Source organism: Tiliqua scincoides, chromosome 2, assembly GCF_035046505.1.
Source record: "Tiliqua scincoides isolate rTilSci1 chromosome 2, rTilSci1.hap2, whole genome shotgun sequence".
NCBI classification, from domain to species: Eukaryota; Metazoa; Chordata; class Lepidosauria; order Squamata; family Scincidae; genus Tiliqua; species Tiliqua scincoides.
The window spans coordinates 133,649,407-133,667,832 of NC_089822.1; the positions used below are offsets into that span (position 1 = coordinate 133,649,407).

Genomic DNA, 18,426 nt, shown 5'->3' on the forward strand with positions numbered 1-18,426 from the left:
AGGAGGCTAAACAAGGCACCTATTCTTTAAGATCACAGACTTGTAGCACTGCCCAGAACCATTTATGTGGAGAACAGCAGTGCATGATTAGTGCCAATCATAACTACAGCTGTGATTTTTAGACTGTGAGCCCTATTGGAATAGGGAGCCATTAGTTGTTTGATTTTTCTCTGTAAACCACTTTGTGTTGAAAAGCAGTATATAAATACTATTAATAATAATGCAGCTGCAACTTCCATACTGGCTGCTGACACTACAACAATAAAACACAGTTGGCTCTAGCCACACCAAAACAAGCGTGAATGAAGATTTTCTGACTTAGGGCAATCTATGCATATTTTGTCACACCACAAAATGAAACAGCCTAACCCCACGTCTACCCTGACCGGTTTCAGATTTTGTAACATGTAAACATAATTAGCTGGCTAAAAGGCAATCTATTAATAAGTGTTTCATTGGTTTATAATTGGGGGAATAATTAATTCGTTGGTTTAAAATGGGGGGAGGGTTGGTTTCTAGAAGAAGCTCTGAGGGTGGCATAGCTTAGATCATATTGATTTTGAACTCCTACACTTTCTTCTCCTTCTGCTCCCATTAAGTTCCACTTGAATTTAATGCATCAGGGCCTTCAACAATCTTATCAGCCAGTACAACACCAGTCAGTCTTGCTGTGATGGTGGGTCAACTAGAGAAAATATATACATTTTGTACGTAAGAACTTTCACAGGAGAAGAAAAGGATTTGCAACACCAGGGTTGCAGTCATTCTCATTCTCAGCCAGAGCACCCCAGAGCAGCAGTGGCACCAGCAGAAGAAGGTGGTATATGGTGGCAGGCAGAAGAGGAAATGTAAGAGGCGTTGCCTATACGCTATTCTACCACTAAACTTGTGAGAACATGTTGGTGGGCTGGATACAGCTAGCAAGCTACAGTCTGGGGCCTCCCACCATAGATATAGGCAGCACAATCCTGCATGTGCCCCTTATGCAATTATTATCCTGGAAACACACGTGGAGGATCATACCAACTTTTACATTAGGAAAGATGGCAGAAAACCCCTGTCTCTGAAACGTACTCAGAAGACTGCAAAGTCACTCAACCCAAACAAAACTTTGAGACTATTAAAAAAAATTGCCATTCCACAGCTCTACCTCTCCCAGCTGAGCTAGGTTCAGTCCTACTCCCTCCTACTTAGCCCCTTTTGATGCCTGACTAGTCTTTTTCAACAAGTCTTCAGAAGTTACACTTTAGTCTCCTGTTAACTTCCTGCTATGTTTTCAAAAATTTCAACTGGTGCTACCCACTTTAATTGCATCATTTTGAGATGTACACCATTTTCTATATTCCAGAACAAGAAGGTACTAAATTGTTTAGATTTTGTTCACTCTGCTTATAGTCCCAGGAAGAACAAGTTGTCATCTATGTCTACCCCCCCCCCCAATGTAAAGGGGAGAGGAGAACCTAGACAAACGTGTTCTGAAATGACACACATGCTCACTCACATCTACAGATATCTACCTAACAGTCTTTTCATAATTCAGGCATTCTCCACCCTAGAGAATGAACAGCATCTATAGATTACTCATAACTGGAGTGTGATCAGTTGCCTCCTTGCCAGAAAAGGACTGGTTTGAATGTTAAGGGGAGGAAGAGGACTGATGTTGTTCTAAAAGTTGTGGAAGATAGTAGGAATTCCCTTGATGCGCTAGCAGAGGGTAGATGATAAACATGAAAACTTTTGATAGCCTTTCAAAAATGGCATTAAAAAAGCTACAGAAATAAAGTGGCACAAGTACACAAAGCAATGGTGGACATCCTGTGAATGTTAATTTCCATCTACAGAAGAGAATTACCTAAGAGTGAATTGCTCAACCCCTTCCAGAAGAAGGAAGAACAGGATTCCCAGTTCCAGATCCACCTTTTTGGGGTGCATGTGGCCAGCATGAATGACTAAAATTGTCAAGGAAACAAATATTGCTTTGACTCCTGTGTTCATAGATGAACCATCAGGGGAAAGAACAAAAAAAAAAAAAGAACTGCAGTGGACAGCTGCAAACCCAAACAAATTTTCAGAGCTGAAGCACTGTGAGAAAAACCCTGTGGCTTAAAATGGTCCTAATCCTTTGTGATGAGAGCTCCTCCCACTGAAGAGGACCAAGCAGGAAATAATCTGCACAGCTCTACCTCAAAGGTAAAGGAAGAGTGACCCACTTCTAGGTAGCTAACAGTAGAGAAGTTAGACGCTATATGAGAGTTACTAAAAAGATGTCTCCCTGATCTGTAGATTAGCTAAAACTAAGCCACCCTAAACTGAAATTTATTTAGTTTTTTGGATGCTTTTTAAACAATAACAAAAATGTCAGGTAATTCACATCTTCTCCCCTTCTCTATAGAAACCAAATACTGCTGCCCAAACTTTGCTTGACAAATTCATGCATGAAATTCTAGCATTGAACAGTCTTCTCTCCCTTTTGTGCAAAATATGCATAAGTACATTTTTCCTGAATAAGCATTAGCATCTCCCAAAAAGGCTTCAGTATAAGCTACAATACCGTTTCCCTAGAAGCCACATACTTTCTTCCCTGAAAAAGGCCTGCTATCAACATTGCAGTTTCCTCTGCCTGGGAATTTTTTTATTGTAATTTTTCTTTATTGTTCTTAAAAAAAAAAGAGCAAGACAGACACATAAAAGGGGGAGTTAAACTCCCCTTTCAACCAGGTTTAAAATCAAAGCCCTCTATAAATAGCAGTGGCTGTTTGGAGTCTTTCCCCCTCCCCCAATTAGAAACACCTTTAAATAAAAAGTCTTGTTATGACTGGATACAAAAAAGCAGTGGGGAACACGGGACAGGACACACAGGGGAAGGGAGCCAACAGAGCCAAATCCTCTTCCTCCTTGGATCACTGCTTTGAAGCCTTTTTTAAACCCTTCCAAATAGAATCCATGTTTAACACGATTTGGGGTTTCTGTCCTTCCAGGTGGCAAGGGCTGATCTAGGAGGTATCACGAAGAGCAGCTCATAGCTTCTCACTGTGTAGGTGGGACTGGTGTGGCCGTGCTGGGACTGGGAGCGATAGGATCCGACTGCAGTGAAGGTCCTTGATCTGAATTAGAGGAAAGGCAATGGGACAGGTTACAGCAGGTTTTTAATGACATACAAAAGAAAAGTGCATTGCCACAGACACAAGGAGTACTTTCCTGTCATCCTTTTTCTAAGTATGATGAATAAATATGGACACAATGTGGTTTTGGTTTCCCTTGTTGCAAGGCTTGGAGCAAATTCCTAATGAAGGAATATCTAAACATCACATCTGTTTTTAAAAGGCTGAAAAGTAGGTGTGACTGCTACGTTTTATATACTACCAGGCAGCCTGTTTAAGCCCACTGCCCGTTTAATTTGATCAGATATTTCAGTATGGCTTCTTTATGTAAAGAACTACATAAATGCCATTCTATCTGTTCTCTGTTCAATAACCCTTCTGCCTTCCCAGCAAACTTGAAAAAGTTATCATTTTGTGATTAAGTATACTGGGGTCTTAATGCCACATATCATTTGAGCAAAAACCCAAATCTAACATTTCTAACTGACTAGCTCAAACGATTTACAATGGAAGACAGATGGAATGTAAGAAAGAACAAGGTTCACAACATGGTTTTTGGGGTGCTAGAGAAAGCAATTAAACAAAATGGAGGGCCCAATCCTATCCAATTTTCCAGCACCAGTGCAGCCGTGCCAGTGGGGTGTATGCTGCATCCTTTGGTGGGGAGGCAGTCACGGAGGCCTCCTCAAGCTAAGGGAACATTTGTTCCCTTACCTCGGGCTGCACTGTACCTGCACTGGTGCTGGAAAGTTGGATAGGATTGGGCCCTAAGATGGCTCAAACAAGTGAGCCATGATAAATCACAAAGAAACTTCATTTTCAAGCACCAGCCCACTGCTATGCATGTAATATCCTATTTCCATCTGTTCTCATTTTTGGAGCTTAGAGCAGTGATTCCCAAGCAGTACACCACGGCACCTGAGTGTGCCATGGGATGTTCCTGGCTGCCTCTTCTTCCTGGCTCTCACAGGTGCCAGCATTTTGGATTGTGCAAGATCTCATGTGATTCAAGATGGCGGCGCCTGGGACAGCCAGGAAGGCCACCACAAAAGAAGGGCATGGTGACCATGATAAGTTTGGGAACCACTGCTTTAGAGGAATAGAAAAGGTTCAGTCTCCTAGAAAATTATTTATATAGTGATTTCAGCATACATGGTACCTTACAGAGTGTCCTAAAGTACTTAAAATGCAGGCAGTTTGGTTAAAATTTTCAGGATCAAAGGTAGATCCTTCCAGCAAGTCAAGAGGGTAGGATTGTTAGGCTGCAATTCTACACACACTTACCTGGAAGCAAGACTCATTGAACACAACTGGACTTACTTTTGAGTAGACATGCATAGAATTGTGCTGTTAGAAAGTTTCAAATGGCCAAAAGGGTCCGAATAAACTGCATATGTTTATATGCATGTAAAAAATAGACACATACATATATGTGTGCATTTACACTTATCCCAGCTGCAGAATACAATGGGGGACACACACCAGTTCTTGGATTACTGAAGGAGTACGGCAGATTCTGTCCCTAGTTCAGTAATTTTTGTCTGTTTCAAATGAGAAAGGTGCATAACATGGTCACACATGTTATAGGATAAACTGGAAGCAGAGTTCCTTTGTAAGGAATAATTATATCCTCTTTTCATATGTAGGAAATCCTCAGGTAAATTGGTGAGGTCAACTAGAAGCTCATGGATTTGTGCTAGTCTTTGGCTGGGCTAAGTTTGTCAGAGGATGCACAATGCATGCACAATGCTATACATGTTTACTCAGAACTCAGTCCCAATGGGATTTACTCCCTAGCAAGTGTGTTTAGCATTGCAGCCTTAGTCAACCCAAAACTTAACAGGTCCTAATATATATTACACACAACTTAGGTGTGGCATTTCACATAGATATACAAAGGGCGACTTCTCAAATGACACTTGTCTGACATGAGCATAATATCTGTGTAGGAAACAAACACGTAATATCCCGTAGTGCAATACAACTGCACGGCACTTGACAGAAATACACAAACTGGGAAGACACTGTAGTGCCAAATGAAGCAGCCCTGAGCCATTTTATGCTAGAGCCTCTTGAACTTCTCATGCATGAAATCACATCTTTCCCACTACCATCCCGCCAACATGCCTCAGCCAATTCTCACCTGATCCAAGACCAGCATTTGGAAGGAGGCTGCCCTGCATTGCCGCCACGATAGCTGGGCTTTGGGCAGCGGCAGAACTGTGAGGCAGCGGGGCGGCAGGAGGGTGCAGGGTGCTAGAGATGTTGATGATGGGCGGATTAGCCATGCTGCACGCAAGGTTACCATGCACTGGATGGATGGGCGTGTTAGCAGGGAAGTTAATGCCGATGGAGTCTGTTACGTTACTAGCCATGCTAAATGGGATGGAGGCAGGCATTCCAAAAGGCAGACCCGAGGGAATATTACCAGCCATGGCAGGGTGAACGATTGCTGGGACTGCCCCGGGGAGAATCTGGGATGACGGCTGCTGACTGGGGAACGGCGGCTGGGCTTCAGAGAGAGATAGAGAGAGACAGCCAATTGAGCATGACCACTATTAAGGCAGGCAAACATTTGACATAATTCATTAGCATGTTAGGATTGTAAAATTCTACTGCTTTGTGTTTCTAAGCATGTGCGATCAAGGCAATGCAAACCACAACCATCAACTTTTCAGTAGCATCAGACTAATCAACAACTCATCCAGCTTCATATCCTAAATTGGGAATGACGATACTTCAGAGAGAAATGTGAAATCCCCTACAAGAGATAGATGCTGGATGCCGGGTCTTTTTATGACTTTCACCACATCAAAGGAGTCACAGAGGAGCAACTCTTTTTTTATCCATTTGAAAATCACAATAGAAATTATGCCCCCCATCCCTGGCATTGAAAATCTGAAGGCTCTGAAGAGCTATGTTGATCTCTGCAAGGATTTCTTCTCACATCAAAACATTTGGGGTTTGATTCCCTGCTGTCAGTATGGGGCACTGCAGAAAAGGCAGAAAATGGTGGGAACTGCAAGGACATAAACATCTCCAAGTGGAGACTTGGAAGTGAAGGATGGATGAGGTTCTTGTTCATGCAGTGCCCCTTCAAGGCCATCCTTCATCTCATGTTCAAATGTGGTTAAAGAAAAAGCAGCTATTCTATGGCTAGTTGAATGTGGCCATAGTAACAAAGGGACCATCTCAGGAAGCAATCTGGAAGAGAGCTATAGCAAGGGAAGATAAAATCTGCTGCCTGAGAACCCCACAGCTGGAAGTATCGCAACTGGTCATTTAGTAGAATCCCTTGTTTTAAACTCCTCTCCAAAAATGCTTCTCCAACCATCTGAAAGTCTTCAGCTCTTGGATCCCATATTCTTACTCCATTATTAACACTAATAAGTATAGGGTAGCCAGATGTGTATCATCCAGGCACTGACCAGGCTACATCTATGGTTTCAGCTGCATAACTACAGCATATGCCTACAGACACAGAATAACAGCTTGTTCCATCAAGTACTCCCAAATTCAGAATCCAGCCCAGTCGATACATAAACATATGAAGCTGCCTTCAGTGCCTATTCAGTCCAATATTATCTAACAACAGGGACTCTCCAAGGCTTCAGCACATCTTTCCCAGCCCTGCTATATAAGATGCCAGAGAATTAATCCTGCACTCTACCACTGAGCTGCAGCCCTGTCCTTATCTTGGTGGGCCAGGCCAATAGTTGCTCTCACTTACCATGAGAACTTGCAGAAGGCTGCCCAGTGGGACCTGGGCCTGTCTGTGGTGCTCCAGCAGCTGTCTGCTGTGGCTGCGCTGCCCCTGGCTGCCCAATCTGTTCTGTCTGAGCCATGCTGCTGGGTTGGCCTACAGCACTGGTGGCCAGCACAGGTGTCTGAGAGATGGGCATGGAGTGGGCAGCGGATGCCAAAGGAGCCCCCGAGGAAGGGAGGGGCTGTGAGCCTGCTGGGAGAGGTGCTGGTGGCTGCTGCTGTTGCTGCTGCTGCTGCATCTGTTGGAAATGCTGCTGGCGAGCACGCATCTCGGCATATTTGAGCTGCTCCATGTGGAAGGCCTGTCGATCAGCCAGGAGTTGCTGCCTCTGGTACTCTAGCTATAGAGAAATTAGCAATGGTTATGGCATGCCAAGTCTCCCTGTTAAATCCCCTCATACGTGTTTCCCCTGTTCCCATTTTCTTTCTTCTCCAAACTACTGAATTCCACATTCTTATCCTTACTCAATTCTTACCCTAATTAACCACAGGCTTGCCAGGCAGTCTGTCATCCAGGCACTACGCAGGCCGACCTACTTAGTTTCACAGCAGGTGAAACTAAGTTTTGCAGCAGGGTGTCTGCAAACCATTTCTGGTGCCTAGAATGTGGATTACTCCCCGACTTACAAGTAAAATGAATTAGGGCTGTTTACAGTCTTGAAATCTAAAACAGGAGCAGTCATCACACACTCCGATGTACCCAGATTTAAGAAACATTCTTGCTTCAAACAACTGCAAAACAGAAACAAGCCCAGGGCACATCCAACTGCAAGTTGTATTTGAATATCAGGATAAATGGGCATGAATATAGAGATGTCAACTGCACTCACAGCCTCACGTTCCCGATCCATGATGGTCTCCAGTTCCTCAAAGTGCCTCAGCTTGATCTCAAGCTTCTTCATCTGAGTCTCCACCAGCAAAGCAACCAATGACTTGATTTTGCGCTCCTCCACTGCTGCTAAGTGCTGAAGAGAGGGAGAAGAGAATGGATTACAGTGCCCCTCTGCACTGTGTTCCACAAAACCCCAAAAGATTCAGAGAACATCTAACAAAGATGCTGGGACAGCAACATCTTCCTAAGACACATTTTCTTGCTACATCTTCAGATGCTTTTAACTACCACGCGCCTCTAAGTTTCAATGTCCAGAACAGGAATGGGAGAACGGCACATAATATCTAGCCCATGTTTTGCAGACTCCTTCCCTGGATGAGATATAAAGGGAGAGTGTCTGAATGCATGAGAAGGTGACCAACTGAGTGACTCCACTAACTACACAAAACATTTTTAAAGTGCTTCACACACATTCTCTCTCAGTAATTCGGGGGGGGGGGGGGGCCTCAATTGTAGAACACCTGTTCTATAAGCAGAGAGACCCAAGTTCCAGTCTGGCATCTCCAGATAAGGCTAGGAAAGACCCCTACTTAGAACCCTGCAGAGCCAGAACCCTACTCAATGTAGACCGAACTGGGTGAAGTGGACCAAGATTCTCACTTGGTGTAACAAAGCTTTCTATATCCTTCACCACAATTCTGTAAATGCAGGTCAGTACTATGAACCTCATATCGCAGAGGAGGGGTAGGCCAAGAGTGAATTCCCTGAATGTAACAAAGGAACATCATTACTGAGGTGTGCTTTTGAATTGGGGATCTGCCAACTTGGGCTCTCGGCCCTCACATCTTCTGAGAACTTCATGTTCTTCCCGCTATACATTCAGGACAGAATTACGGATCCATTATTGCTGCCCCACACTTCAAACTACCTGGGGAATATGGCAACATCTAACCATATCCCTGGCCACTCACCTTTGCTTTTACTGCTGCAGCAGCCAAAGCAGCAGCTGCTGCTGTGGAGAGGTTACCTTCTCCAATGTCCCTCTCCACTTTGGTCTTCCGCTCACCCTCTGGGTCTGCAAGATCCTTGGGTCCTTCTTCCTGACCATCCTTGGGTTCTTTCTCCTTTTCTCCATCAGCTAAGGGGCCAAGAAACACATTGTGGAAAAGAAACCAGGTCACTTATGCTGCCATTGCTTGAATGAAGTGGTATATGCATCAGGGTCCAAAAGTCATCACTTCTCTTTTGTTCATGCATACTCAGAGGCTGACTGGACAGCAATCAGACTGCAGCGCAGGAGGACAGTGCAAAGCTCATAGGTGCAAGTTTACTTCTCAGTACTTGTTTTTGATAGCTGCAGCAACATGACATGTTGTCCTTTCAGTTTGCTTTCCATCACAAGGCCCTATACACCCATCAATGCTAACAATTATAGCTCCTGATTTTCTACTGTGGCAGAGCTCCTCGCCCTTTACCCCACATTAGGTTCCTAAACCACGAGAAAGCAAACTGTTTGCTGCACTGCTCTGAAAGCAATAGCCCTGGGTGAGATTTTAAGATGTGGCCTCAGCACCCCAAACCAGTTCCACTCCTGTTAACTAGCTACAGTATGAGCCCTGCCATTTCCTAAAAGATGGTACTCACTCATGTTGTCACCATCACTCTTGTCTATTTCCTTCTCGCCATCAACCTCTTTTCCTTTATCCTCTTCTTTCCTAGGCACCTCTCCAAGTTTATCTTTTACTTCCTCCTCCAGGGCTCCTTCTCTTGGTTCCTGCATTGTAAGAAGAACTATATTCTGACAGCTGTCTAGCGTCTGCTAGAAGGTTCCTATTTATTCCCAGGGCATGACTAATAGGCATAGCATGGGACACGAACCTCATCCCCAACACTCTACAGAAGACCAGTTGGAATATGTCATGATTGGAGCAAGATTATATAGTAAATTATCCAGGATTCAGGACAGAAGACCATGAAATTCTATATCCAAAGCAAGAGGGAAGGGCTTTTGGAATAAGAATCCATTTGCTAGATTAAGTGAAGGCACCATGCAGTGAAAAGATCTGCACTGTGTAAAGACACTGTGCCACTCTTATGACCATAGGTGTTTCTAAAATGGCATGTACTTTACTCAGAAGTAAGCCCATTGTGTTCAGTAAGATTTAGGCTGCAATCCTGTCTCAGTCACCGGAAACAAACAACCCTACTTATGACCCAACACCTCTCCCTCAGCTATCCCTCATAACCCATGCCCACTTTTGCTCAATATATCTTAAGAATCATCCATGCCCTCCCGCACCTTCACCTCTTTCTTCTCCTCCGATGGTGGTGGTTCTGTCCGATTTTCATCTGTGCAGCTCTCTTCTGAAAAAGGAAAACAGGACAGGACAAAGTATGCCAATGTTAGTGTCTGCAAGTAAGGCTTCCACCCACACCCACAGGGGGGAAAAAATGAGTTGGAACAATTAACAGTGGGGAAGGAATGCATGAAAAAGGATGAGAATGGAATTGTCAAGTGCCTTCACAAAGGATGACACACAGCAAGCTTCTTTCAGAGACTGCTGGCCTTCAGACTGGAGACAAGATTAGGATGGGGGGGGGGGACCTCTTGAAGAAGAAATCCAAAACTCAGTCTCCACCTTTGCTCAGTTCCAGCTTAAAACCAAACATCCCTTAAGAAGGAAGTTCCCACATCCCATTTCTCTACTCAACTAAGCAGCCAGTATCCAACTGGAGGCTAAAAGTCATATATCCCAGCCCATGATCTACCCAGTCTGACAGGATGGGGGTTAAATAGAGTGACAATGGGGATCCCTTACCCTGTGCCAGGCGATTGAGTGTGAGCTCCAGGCCGGAAGCCAGGCCGGCTCTGGTCTCCTGCGTCTCGGCACCCTTCTTAGTCCCCACCGCACACTGGGCGAGGTCCAACGAGGGTGCTTCGCGGGTTGAAGTGCGGAAGGCGCCCCGCTCGCCCCCCTCACCTATTCTCTCCAGTTCATCCGATGTGGTTCCAGCAATTCCGCTGCTCTCCAACCCAAATGCTGGGTCTGCCTTGCCTGTCACTTTGGCGGCTTCCTCCACTTTGCGAACATGAGCTTCGACCAAGGCTGTAGGCACCTCTTCTTTCATCTTGGAGAACTCCTCTGCAGAAGACAGCCTCAGAATCAGCTGACAGGCTCTCCACAGAGCAACAGATGACAAAATAATGTGTGCAAAGAGAATACAGGGAAAGGGTAGAGTGGGCACTGGAGCTGTGGCCAGCAAGAAACACAAGTGTGCCTCTCCCACAGTTAGGGAGTGGTTGAGACAAGCAAGAATTACAATGCACAAGGAGCTATAGGGTGGGTCCACTTGTGATACATCAGCAGCAGCAAAACTGGATCATTCAGCAGGATCTGACCAGCTGTAGCAGCTCTGACAGGCCAAATGTCCACCATACTAACCCCAGCCCAATTCCTGGGTGCTGGTGGGTGTACCTTTCGTGTGTCAGAAGTTTCACATCTTGTGGATAACACCTGGCTCTAACACAAAACATGCTTTGTGGGTTCATGTTCCTGTAATATGCACTACTTTAAAAAGTGTTTTCATACAGGTATCTGCCACAAGAAGTTTCTGATTGACCAAAGGTTCTTGAAGCATATGCCTGTTCTGTCAGATTTGCATCTGAGTTGCATCAAGAAATGTCACCTTGCATCTCCTGTGAGACACAACTTTGGAGTGGGGTGTTTAAGGAGTGACAGCTGGGCTTTCAGAGAACAGCATACTTGGACACATGAAGTTGTCACAGTCTAAACCACACCATTCAGCATTATCTGTACTAACTAGCAGCAACTCTCCAGAATTTCTGGTGGGGTCTTTCCCAGCTATAACTCGCAATGTCAGGGATTGAAACTGGGAAGTTGAGACACATGGGGAAATGATGCTAAACCATAACAAAAAACAAAACATCGAGGTGAGCCAGGAGTTTTCACTCTATGCTCAGCCTGTGCATACTATTATGTGCAAAATCACACATAATAGCAGAAAGTCTCCTTACTGATTCCCAGGATATTGGCCCAGTATTCAGCATCCTGAGATTTTCAGCGTCCTAAAAAAAACTTCACGTTTCTAGTCCTTCTAGCTGCAAAAAAAAAAGCCTTGGAAAAACTGCAAGCAGTGCACTGTGAAGACTCAGAGGATACGGGTTGGACAGAATTTCCAGGAGTTGATGGTGCCAGGAATAACACTATGCATCTCTCCTTACAAACCAAACAATTACAGGCTCAAGATCTTCTCTCTCCCCCACCCAAAGTTCCTGTAAAAAAGTGTAAGATTCTGTAAAAACATCAGGTTTGGAAGCAGAACGAATTGCTCCATTTGCCTGATGTATTTAGCTTGCAGAATCTGGGGGTACCAACTGGAGAAGGAAGAAAGGGTGTAGCCCTGCTCCCAGGAGGCCTGCTCAGTTTTACCTAGGGCTGACTTGGCTGCTGCAGATGCCACACGAGGGTCCACAACAGAAGCCAGGAAGGCTACGGTGCTCATAACTGGGTTGCCTGACTGACTGAAGGGAATGGGTTGGTAGGCCAGGGGCCCAAGCGAGGCTTCTGAATCCTCCAGGTATGGGTCCTCAATGGGGAGGCGCAGGAAGTGCAGAATGCATTCATCCTGGGTGCGGCTGCCAACGTGCTCAGAAACCTTGTTCCAGTCATCCTTGTACATCTCCAGTGCCTAAAAAAGAATTAAGAGAAATAACGCTCTCATATTTGCTTATAAGTTGCAGAACTAAGACATGAAAATTAAGAGGGATGACTAGTCTATCAGTCTAGAAAAATGAAAGGAGATAAGGACAACAGCACCAGTCCCTCTAAGTTGCATGGCTAAGTGGCTCTAACAAAAGTCCAGCACAGATTTGCTTTTGCATTCCAGAGCTTGGGGATGACATCATTGCTTAGCGCTCCAAAGCACCCTCTGCACAGCTCTGTTAGGGCTCCATGCACTTAGAGGTAAAGATTAGGGAGAGCACTGGACAACAGGCCCTGGTGACTCTTGGACATGACTAGAGATGCATTACTTAGAACAGGGTATGCAACCTGCAGCCCACCGCCCAAAATCATCCGGCCCATAGTCCCAAAAATATACATGCACCCAGCCCATGGTGGTCTCAAAAAAAGAATTCAAGTTTGTAATTCTATCTCTTTAAGACTTACAGTGTAAGCAGACCAAGGGCACAATCTTCTTTGAGCATCATTCTCTGTTTGAGCATCATCTCTCTGCACGATGCCCATCTCTTTTTTCTTAGCTCTATGGCCTAATCAGGAGGTTTGCACATGCACATTGAATTCACATGTGTTCTTACTATTCATAAACCCGACATCTGGTATGAGGAGGAAGGTTGCCAACCCCTAACTTATAAGATAAGCACTGTCGTGAATATGTACACATTAGGCCTTGGTTAGCATGTGGAGCCCGAACCAAACTAAGTCAGTAACTAAGTCGAGAAGGTTCTGTCCTCAATAGTTTCTGATTGGACAGTCTAAATAAGTATGAAGTCACCTCAGTACTATTAGCATAAAAAGTATAATAATTTGGCCCAAAGGGTGGGTTCGGTCCCTTCTTGGAGAGAGTTTTTGGTTGCAACAACCTGCATGCTATGAGCTCCATTGTCCAACATGGGCATCTGGCCTCACAGGTAGCCTGGAGCTAAAAGATCTACAAGAGAAGCTGACCCAGGTGAGAGATAGGGATTAATAGAGATAGCCAGCTAGCTTTATTATTTTATTGCTGACATGTTTCCTAGATGTTTATGCCTCTAGCATTTGCTGCCTTATGTAACCTTATGTATTTAATAAACTAAAATCTCTTTTACTAAGTTGTTTCATTGTCTGTTGGGGACAAAGGTTCAGAATCCCGCCTAGCCATTCAGCAAACTACCAAGTGCTCATTGAGGTCTAGTAACTTGAGGACTGAGGCTTTAATTGGCGCTTTGCTCAGTGCCTACAAGGGATAGAATTAAGCCTAGAGGGTCTCAGTGTCCCTGAACTGAGGCACTGGCACATACAGGGTGGTGGCAGTACTACTGAACGGGGGGCCTTGAGGGCTTTAGGATTCGAGAACCAAGAACTCTGAGCACCCCAAACCCTCCCTAAGTTTGCGACAAGCAGGTCTGAGCAAAGATAGTTACACATGCTCCCCAAGTTACAGACACCTGCATCGGCAAATCAGCGCAGGTGCACTACATCCGTTGCTGGTGCTTCCAAACAACAGTGCTGGACTGGCATGAACCAGCTATTTCCATAGCATTCACTTAAAACTGATGCAATAAAAGTGATTTTATTATTTTGGGTTCTCTGAAGCTCTCACTCTTGTGCATGAACATATGCACAGCATAATGTTGTTGTCTGAGTCTAGAGTGCTGTTATTCTTTTCTTCAAGGTAGTTATGTGGTGGAATTGGCATTCTTTCCAACACCATTCATCCAAGTTAGAGGCCACTTTCAGAAGATTTTGAAGAACATAAAGGGTCACAGCCTTCAACGTGAAGGTCACTGATTATTGAGCAATAATATCTACAGAAAAAATATCTAAGATCATTTTCCTTCTGTTTTGACTTGGATAACTGAGGACTTGTGCAGATAGAACACTTAATGTTACATATCTGAAAGCCCTAAACCATGATCAAGGACTCATCACACATACCAGGATGTGAATATGTGGTTTGAAGTGAGTTTACAAACCATGGTTTGTTTCAATCATAGCTAATTACTGCATCTGAATAGAGCAAACCAAGAATAAAAATGCTTTCCCTATCTCTCTGATGTATTCCTGCAGGTAGGGCTTAGCCAGGCAAGTTCAATCATGATCTTGATTGATGTCCATGAGTATCATGGCATCTCCCAGAGTTGTCATAATCAGAGTTATGGCATTAGGTCATGGTTTGGACTAATAGTTAAGTGTTTCACTGCACTGGTCTGGTTATTCAAAACAAAACCATTTCAGATACATGAAGTCCCTTATGGAGAAGTCAGGTTCCAGATGTCCACATGTAACTTAGGTATAGGTCAGAATACTCCATTTTCCTTTCATCAAGAATACTTTACATAGCTAAAAAAATTCGTTTGTTTTTGGTGTAGAACATGAAAATATCATTGCTGAAGGCTTGGTACTTAAAGCCAGGGTAGGCATGTGTCGATAAACTCAAATGAAAGGTTACTAGTAATTGTGAGAAAGTATATCATTGTCTACCATCAATTTAAGAAAAACAACAAACTTCTGCCTGCTCACCTCCAGCAGCAACAATGTCTCCTGCTCTGTCCACTCACGAGTAGCACTGGCAGCAGCTTTGCTCTGTGGGGAAAACATACATGAGACCACATGCCTCACTGGGTGAACATATGAGCAAATCTACCTTGTCTCTGCTCCTTACCTTGGAAGGAACATTCTTTTTGGTGTACATGTCAGTGCGAAGACCAAAGTTTTGCATGTCTGGAGGCTTCTCCTTGCTCTTGTCAGGGAAGTTCAACATCTGCTGGGAAGCTGTGGTCTGCTGTGAAGAGAGGAGAATGAACTCCATATGATGCAAACCAAGCTTTACATCCGAGTCCTTGGAACAGCTTCTTGAGACCTCCCTGCCATCCAGTTACAGAAAAAAACGCAACCAACTTAGGCTCTTATTTGTAATCCACTCACAGCACAGAATACACCATGCTTGGGAGCAACCTTATACCAGTACTGTGATGATACAAAGACATAGGAAATGAACCTCTAAGATACTAGGCACCAAAATTCTTGGATGTTTGAATTTTCAGCAGAAGGAACATGCACAAATGCTTATCTTTTACATGCCTTGGTAAGACTCGCTTTGCTCATCCTCCAACAACGAAATTATGAAGTTAAGCAACCTATAGGGAAACTGCATCCTGTGGTTTTTAACAACCCCCTAAAGTAAGAAATGTGGCAATTCCCTTCTTATTCATTCTGGGCAAATCAGCAGTCCAGTTCAGCCTTTGGTCACATGAGGCCTCAGCTCCCCAGACCACAGTAAGTAATCCACACAGTTCCATGCTCTTAGCAGCCATGAACACTGACAATTTATAATCAAGCTCCACTTTCTCCTACCATCTCAGGTTTCCCCTTCACTGTCTCCGTGACAAGGTCCTCAATCTCCTTACTCTTCCGTCCGGTCTTGGTGTCGCCATCACTCTGACGACCCTGAATGGTAAGCAAAACTCTGCTCTAAGCCCCATTTCCATTTATACAGGGTCACCATTTTATGGACTTTTGTTTTTCTTATGGGGGTGGTGCTTCTATGTATTTATTTGTTTATACCGTACCATCCATATACACGACACTTTACATAGACTGAAAAGATGAGTCCCTGTCTCAATGGCTCACAGTCTAAAGAGACACAATGGAGACAATGGAGGAAGGAGATGGAAATAGATGGAGGGAAAGACTGGGACAGCTTGCTGTCAGAACAAAACTTGAGATGGTTACAACACACAGGTCTTCCCTGACAAACCAAACACTGACACACCAAAAGGAAGGAGGTAGGACAATGTCAAGATAACAAGCTTTTTCTACCATACACAGACCAAATGGAGCATAAATTTAAAATTTCTTCTCAGGTTGATAACAAGCCCTACCTGGGGAGTTTTCGGCTGCAGTGGTACCAATCCTGATGGAGTGTCAGCCAAAACATGGAAATGAGATGTAGGTGGTGGTCCCATGGGTGTTGGTCGGCTCTCTGCATCAACCTGGTAATTAATAAGCCCCCACTGTTCCAGAAAGGCATGAACCCTGAAGGAGAGGACCAGAGTTAGTGCCTGGCATAGAACCAAAATTACTCATGTGGCAAATTCTGTTCTTTACTTCTAAGAGGATAAGGAGCTGCACTCACAACCCTAGACAAGAATACTGAATTTTACTGACTAACCAGGTAAGTCTCACCAGAATAAAAGATCTACAGTTTTGGTTTTTATCAGGATACTTTATGATCATTTTCAATTACCCCAGCACCACCTATAGATTTATTTTTACTATTAAAGTACAATTACTGTAGCATCAACTAAGAAACAAGACAAACAAGCAAATCATGGTCCCCAGGATGCTGCCTCCTCCCTGCCTCCACCCCTTAAGGGGGCAGAGGCCAGGGCCTTCAGGTTTCAAAACCACTGCATTAAGGGATGTATAAAGACAGAGTGCAGTAGTCAGCCTCTGTCCCAAAGATCTTCCTATTCGGCCAGACAGTGCACATTCAAAAGTAGGGAATGGAACTCAACAAGCAAATGAGATTAGTGGTAGATAATAAGCCTGAATTTGGTCAGCAGGCTGCTTTTCAAGTACATACACAACTTGCTATAGAAAAGCTGGCTCTCAAGTACAGTACAGACACTACTGCATGAAAACATCCAGTTCTGAAGAAAATTGTGCTTGTTTTTGGAAGATGCAATATTTCAATTCCTCCACACCCATTAACATTCATGGAACTAGGCTTTCCCTCCCCAGAGATGGGAGAGGTCATTGATGCCCCTTTCCCCACTACCACTTGTACGCTCACAAAATTCAAGGCAGTTGGTCTAAAATGCTGAATTGTCCCCTCCACATGGTTCTTGTATAGCCAACTGTTGCTATGCTCAGTTGTGTCTACACAAACCTCATGATGGCGCAGACGTCCCCAGCCAGGTTCCGACGACAGGCTGTTGAGGTTAGGTACTCCTGGGGATTGAGCCGGTACGTGTCAATCATGAAATTGCGATATGCCAAGTAGCTAGAGTGTGGCAGGAAGAAAATAGAATTATTTTCAATTCATTTCAGTTTGTAAACTCTTTCCATAAGATTAAGCCTTTCTTGTTGATAGCCTTTTCTCTGACTCAAGATTCTAGGAAATAAGGAAAGACTTCCCCAATTTCCCCTGCTAGGAAAAAAAATTACCACATTTGCTACCCCAGGATAAATATGTTTATAAGAGAAGTCTTACATTTCTGGAGTCTTGGATTTGTTCTTGCCATTGAAAAATTCTGGAAGGGCTCTCCGCTCAATGGCATGGACACTGTGAAGGAAGCACAATGAAGTGTTAGAGCTGGCTAGAAGGATGAAGGAACTGCAGGGACAACAACCCCACTCCCCATTCCAGCACCTGTTATAGTCAAACCAGGCTGCATAGCTGGGGATGATTATGTGATGGGTCTGCTCGGTGACATTATCTTCATGGAGGTCAGGGTTCTTGGTCTGCTCTCCTTTGTTTCCAGCATTGCTCTCCTCTTCATCCTGAAACCAGAAATCGCTTGAGTAAGCAACATGTGTCTCCAGGATCATCTTACAACTGTTGTTCCTAAACGTCACTTTTAAGAGGAGCCTCTAATGGAACTGCTCTTTCATACAGTGGGCCAAAAACCTAAGTCTGAACTGAAAGCTCGCAGACCACTCTGCACACAACTCAGAGGACGATGGTATGCAGGTGTACAGAAAAAACCGCAGAGGGAGGAATCAAGCGAGATTTGCTATTTGAGAGTGTGCTAAGCCAGAAGGATAATTATGGGTGGTCTCCAAGGAGGTGCTCTTCAGTGTCTTTTCAGCACTGACATAATGGAATTGTGTTCACTGCTGTGGCCCAGACTAGGCCAAGAGGAAAGAACAACAAAAATATTAGCATGCTTAAGGGGAAAAGAAGAGCAGACCTAGCACAAGGTGAATCTTCTATAGAAGACTCTGAATAAAATGGATGACAGGCAATAACCAGAATACAAAC

At 44.3% G+C, this 18,426-nt stretch overlaps 1 protein-coding gene across 5 annotated transcripts in view; it reads right to left on the reverse strand.

Moving 5' to 3' along the window:
* Positions 1–2,242: 2,242 nt before the first annotated feature.
* The window catches only part of SMARCC2 (SWI/SNF related, matrix associated, actin dependent regulator of chromatin subfamily c member 2), a 43,535-nt gene continuing 27,351 nt past the window's right edge, over positions 2,243–18,426 (reverse strand). Inside the window, exons 14-29 of one of the 5 annotated variants that reach the window (XM_066614261.1) lie at positions 17,815–17,945; positions 17,656–17,727; positions 17,332–17,445; positions 16,322–16,475; positions 15,795–15,887; positions 15,103–15,222; positions 14,961–15,023; positions 12,150–12,408; positions 10,680–10,841; positions 10,004–10,062; positions 9,343–9,472; positions 8,670–8,836; positions 7,697–7,831; positions 6,832–7,207; positions 5,530–5,613; positions 2,243–3,104 (exon numbers count right to left, since the gene is read on the reverse strand). In XM_066614261.1, coding sequence (XP_066470358.1) covers positions 3,028–3,104; positions 5,530–5,613; positions 6,832–7,207; positions 7,697–7,831; positions 8,670–8,836; positions 9,343–9,472; positions 10,004–10,062; positions 10,680–10,841; positions 12,150–12,408; positions 14,961–15,023; positions 15,103–15,222; positions 15,795–15,887; positions 16,322–16,475; positions 17,332–17,445; positions 17,656–17,727; positions 17,815–17,945 — 2,196 coding nt within the window. In that variant the 3' untranslated portion in view covers positions 2,243–3,027. Of the gene's footprint in view, positions 3,105–5,244; positions 5,614–6,831; positions 7,208–7,696; positions 7,832–8,669; positions 8,837–9,342; positions 9,473–9,997; positions 10,063–10,517; positions 10,842–12,149; positions 12,409–14,960; positions 15,024–15,102; positions 15,223–15,794; positions 15,888–16,321; positions 16,476–17,331; positions 17,446–17,655; positions 17,728–17,814; positions 17,946–18,426 lie in introns of all 5 variants that reach the window. The other 4 variants (XM_066614260.1, XM_066614259.1, XM_066614263.1 and 1 more) reach the window with 4 other exon arrangements.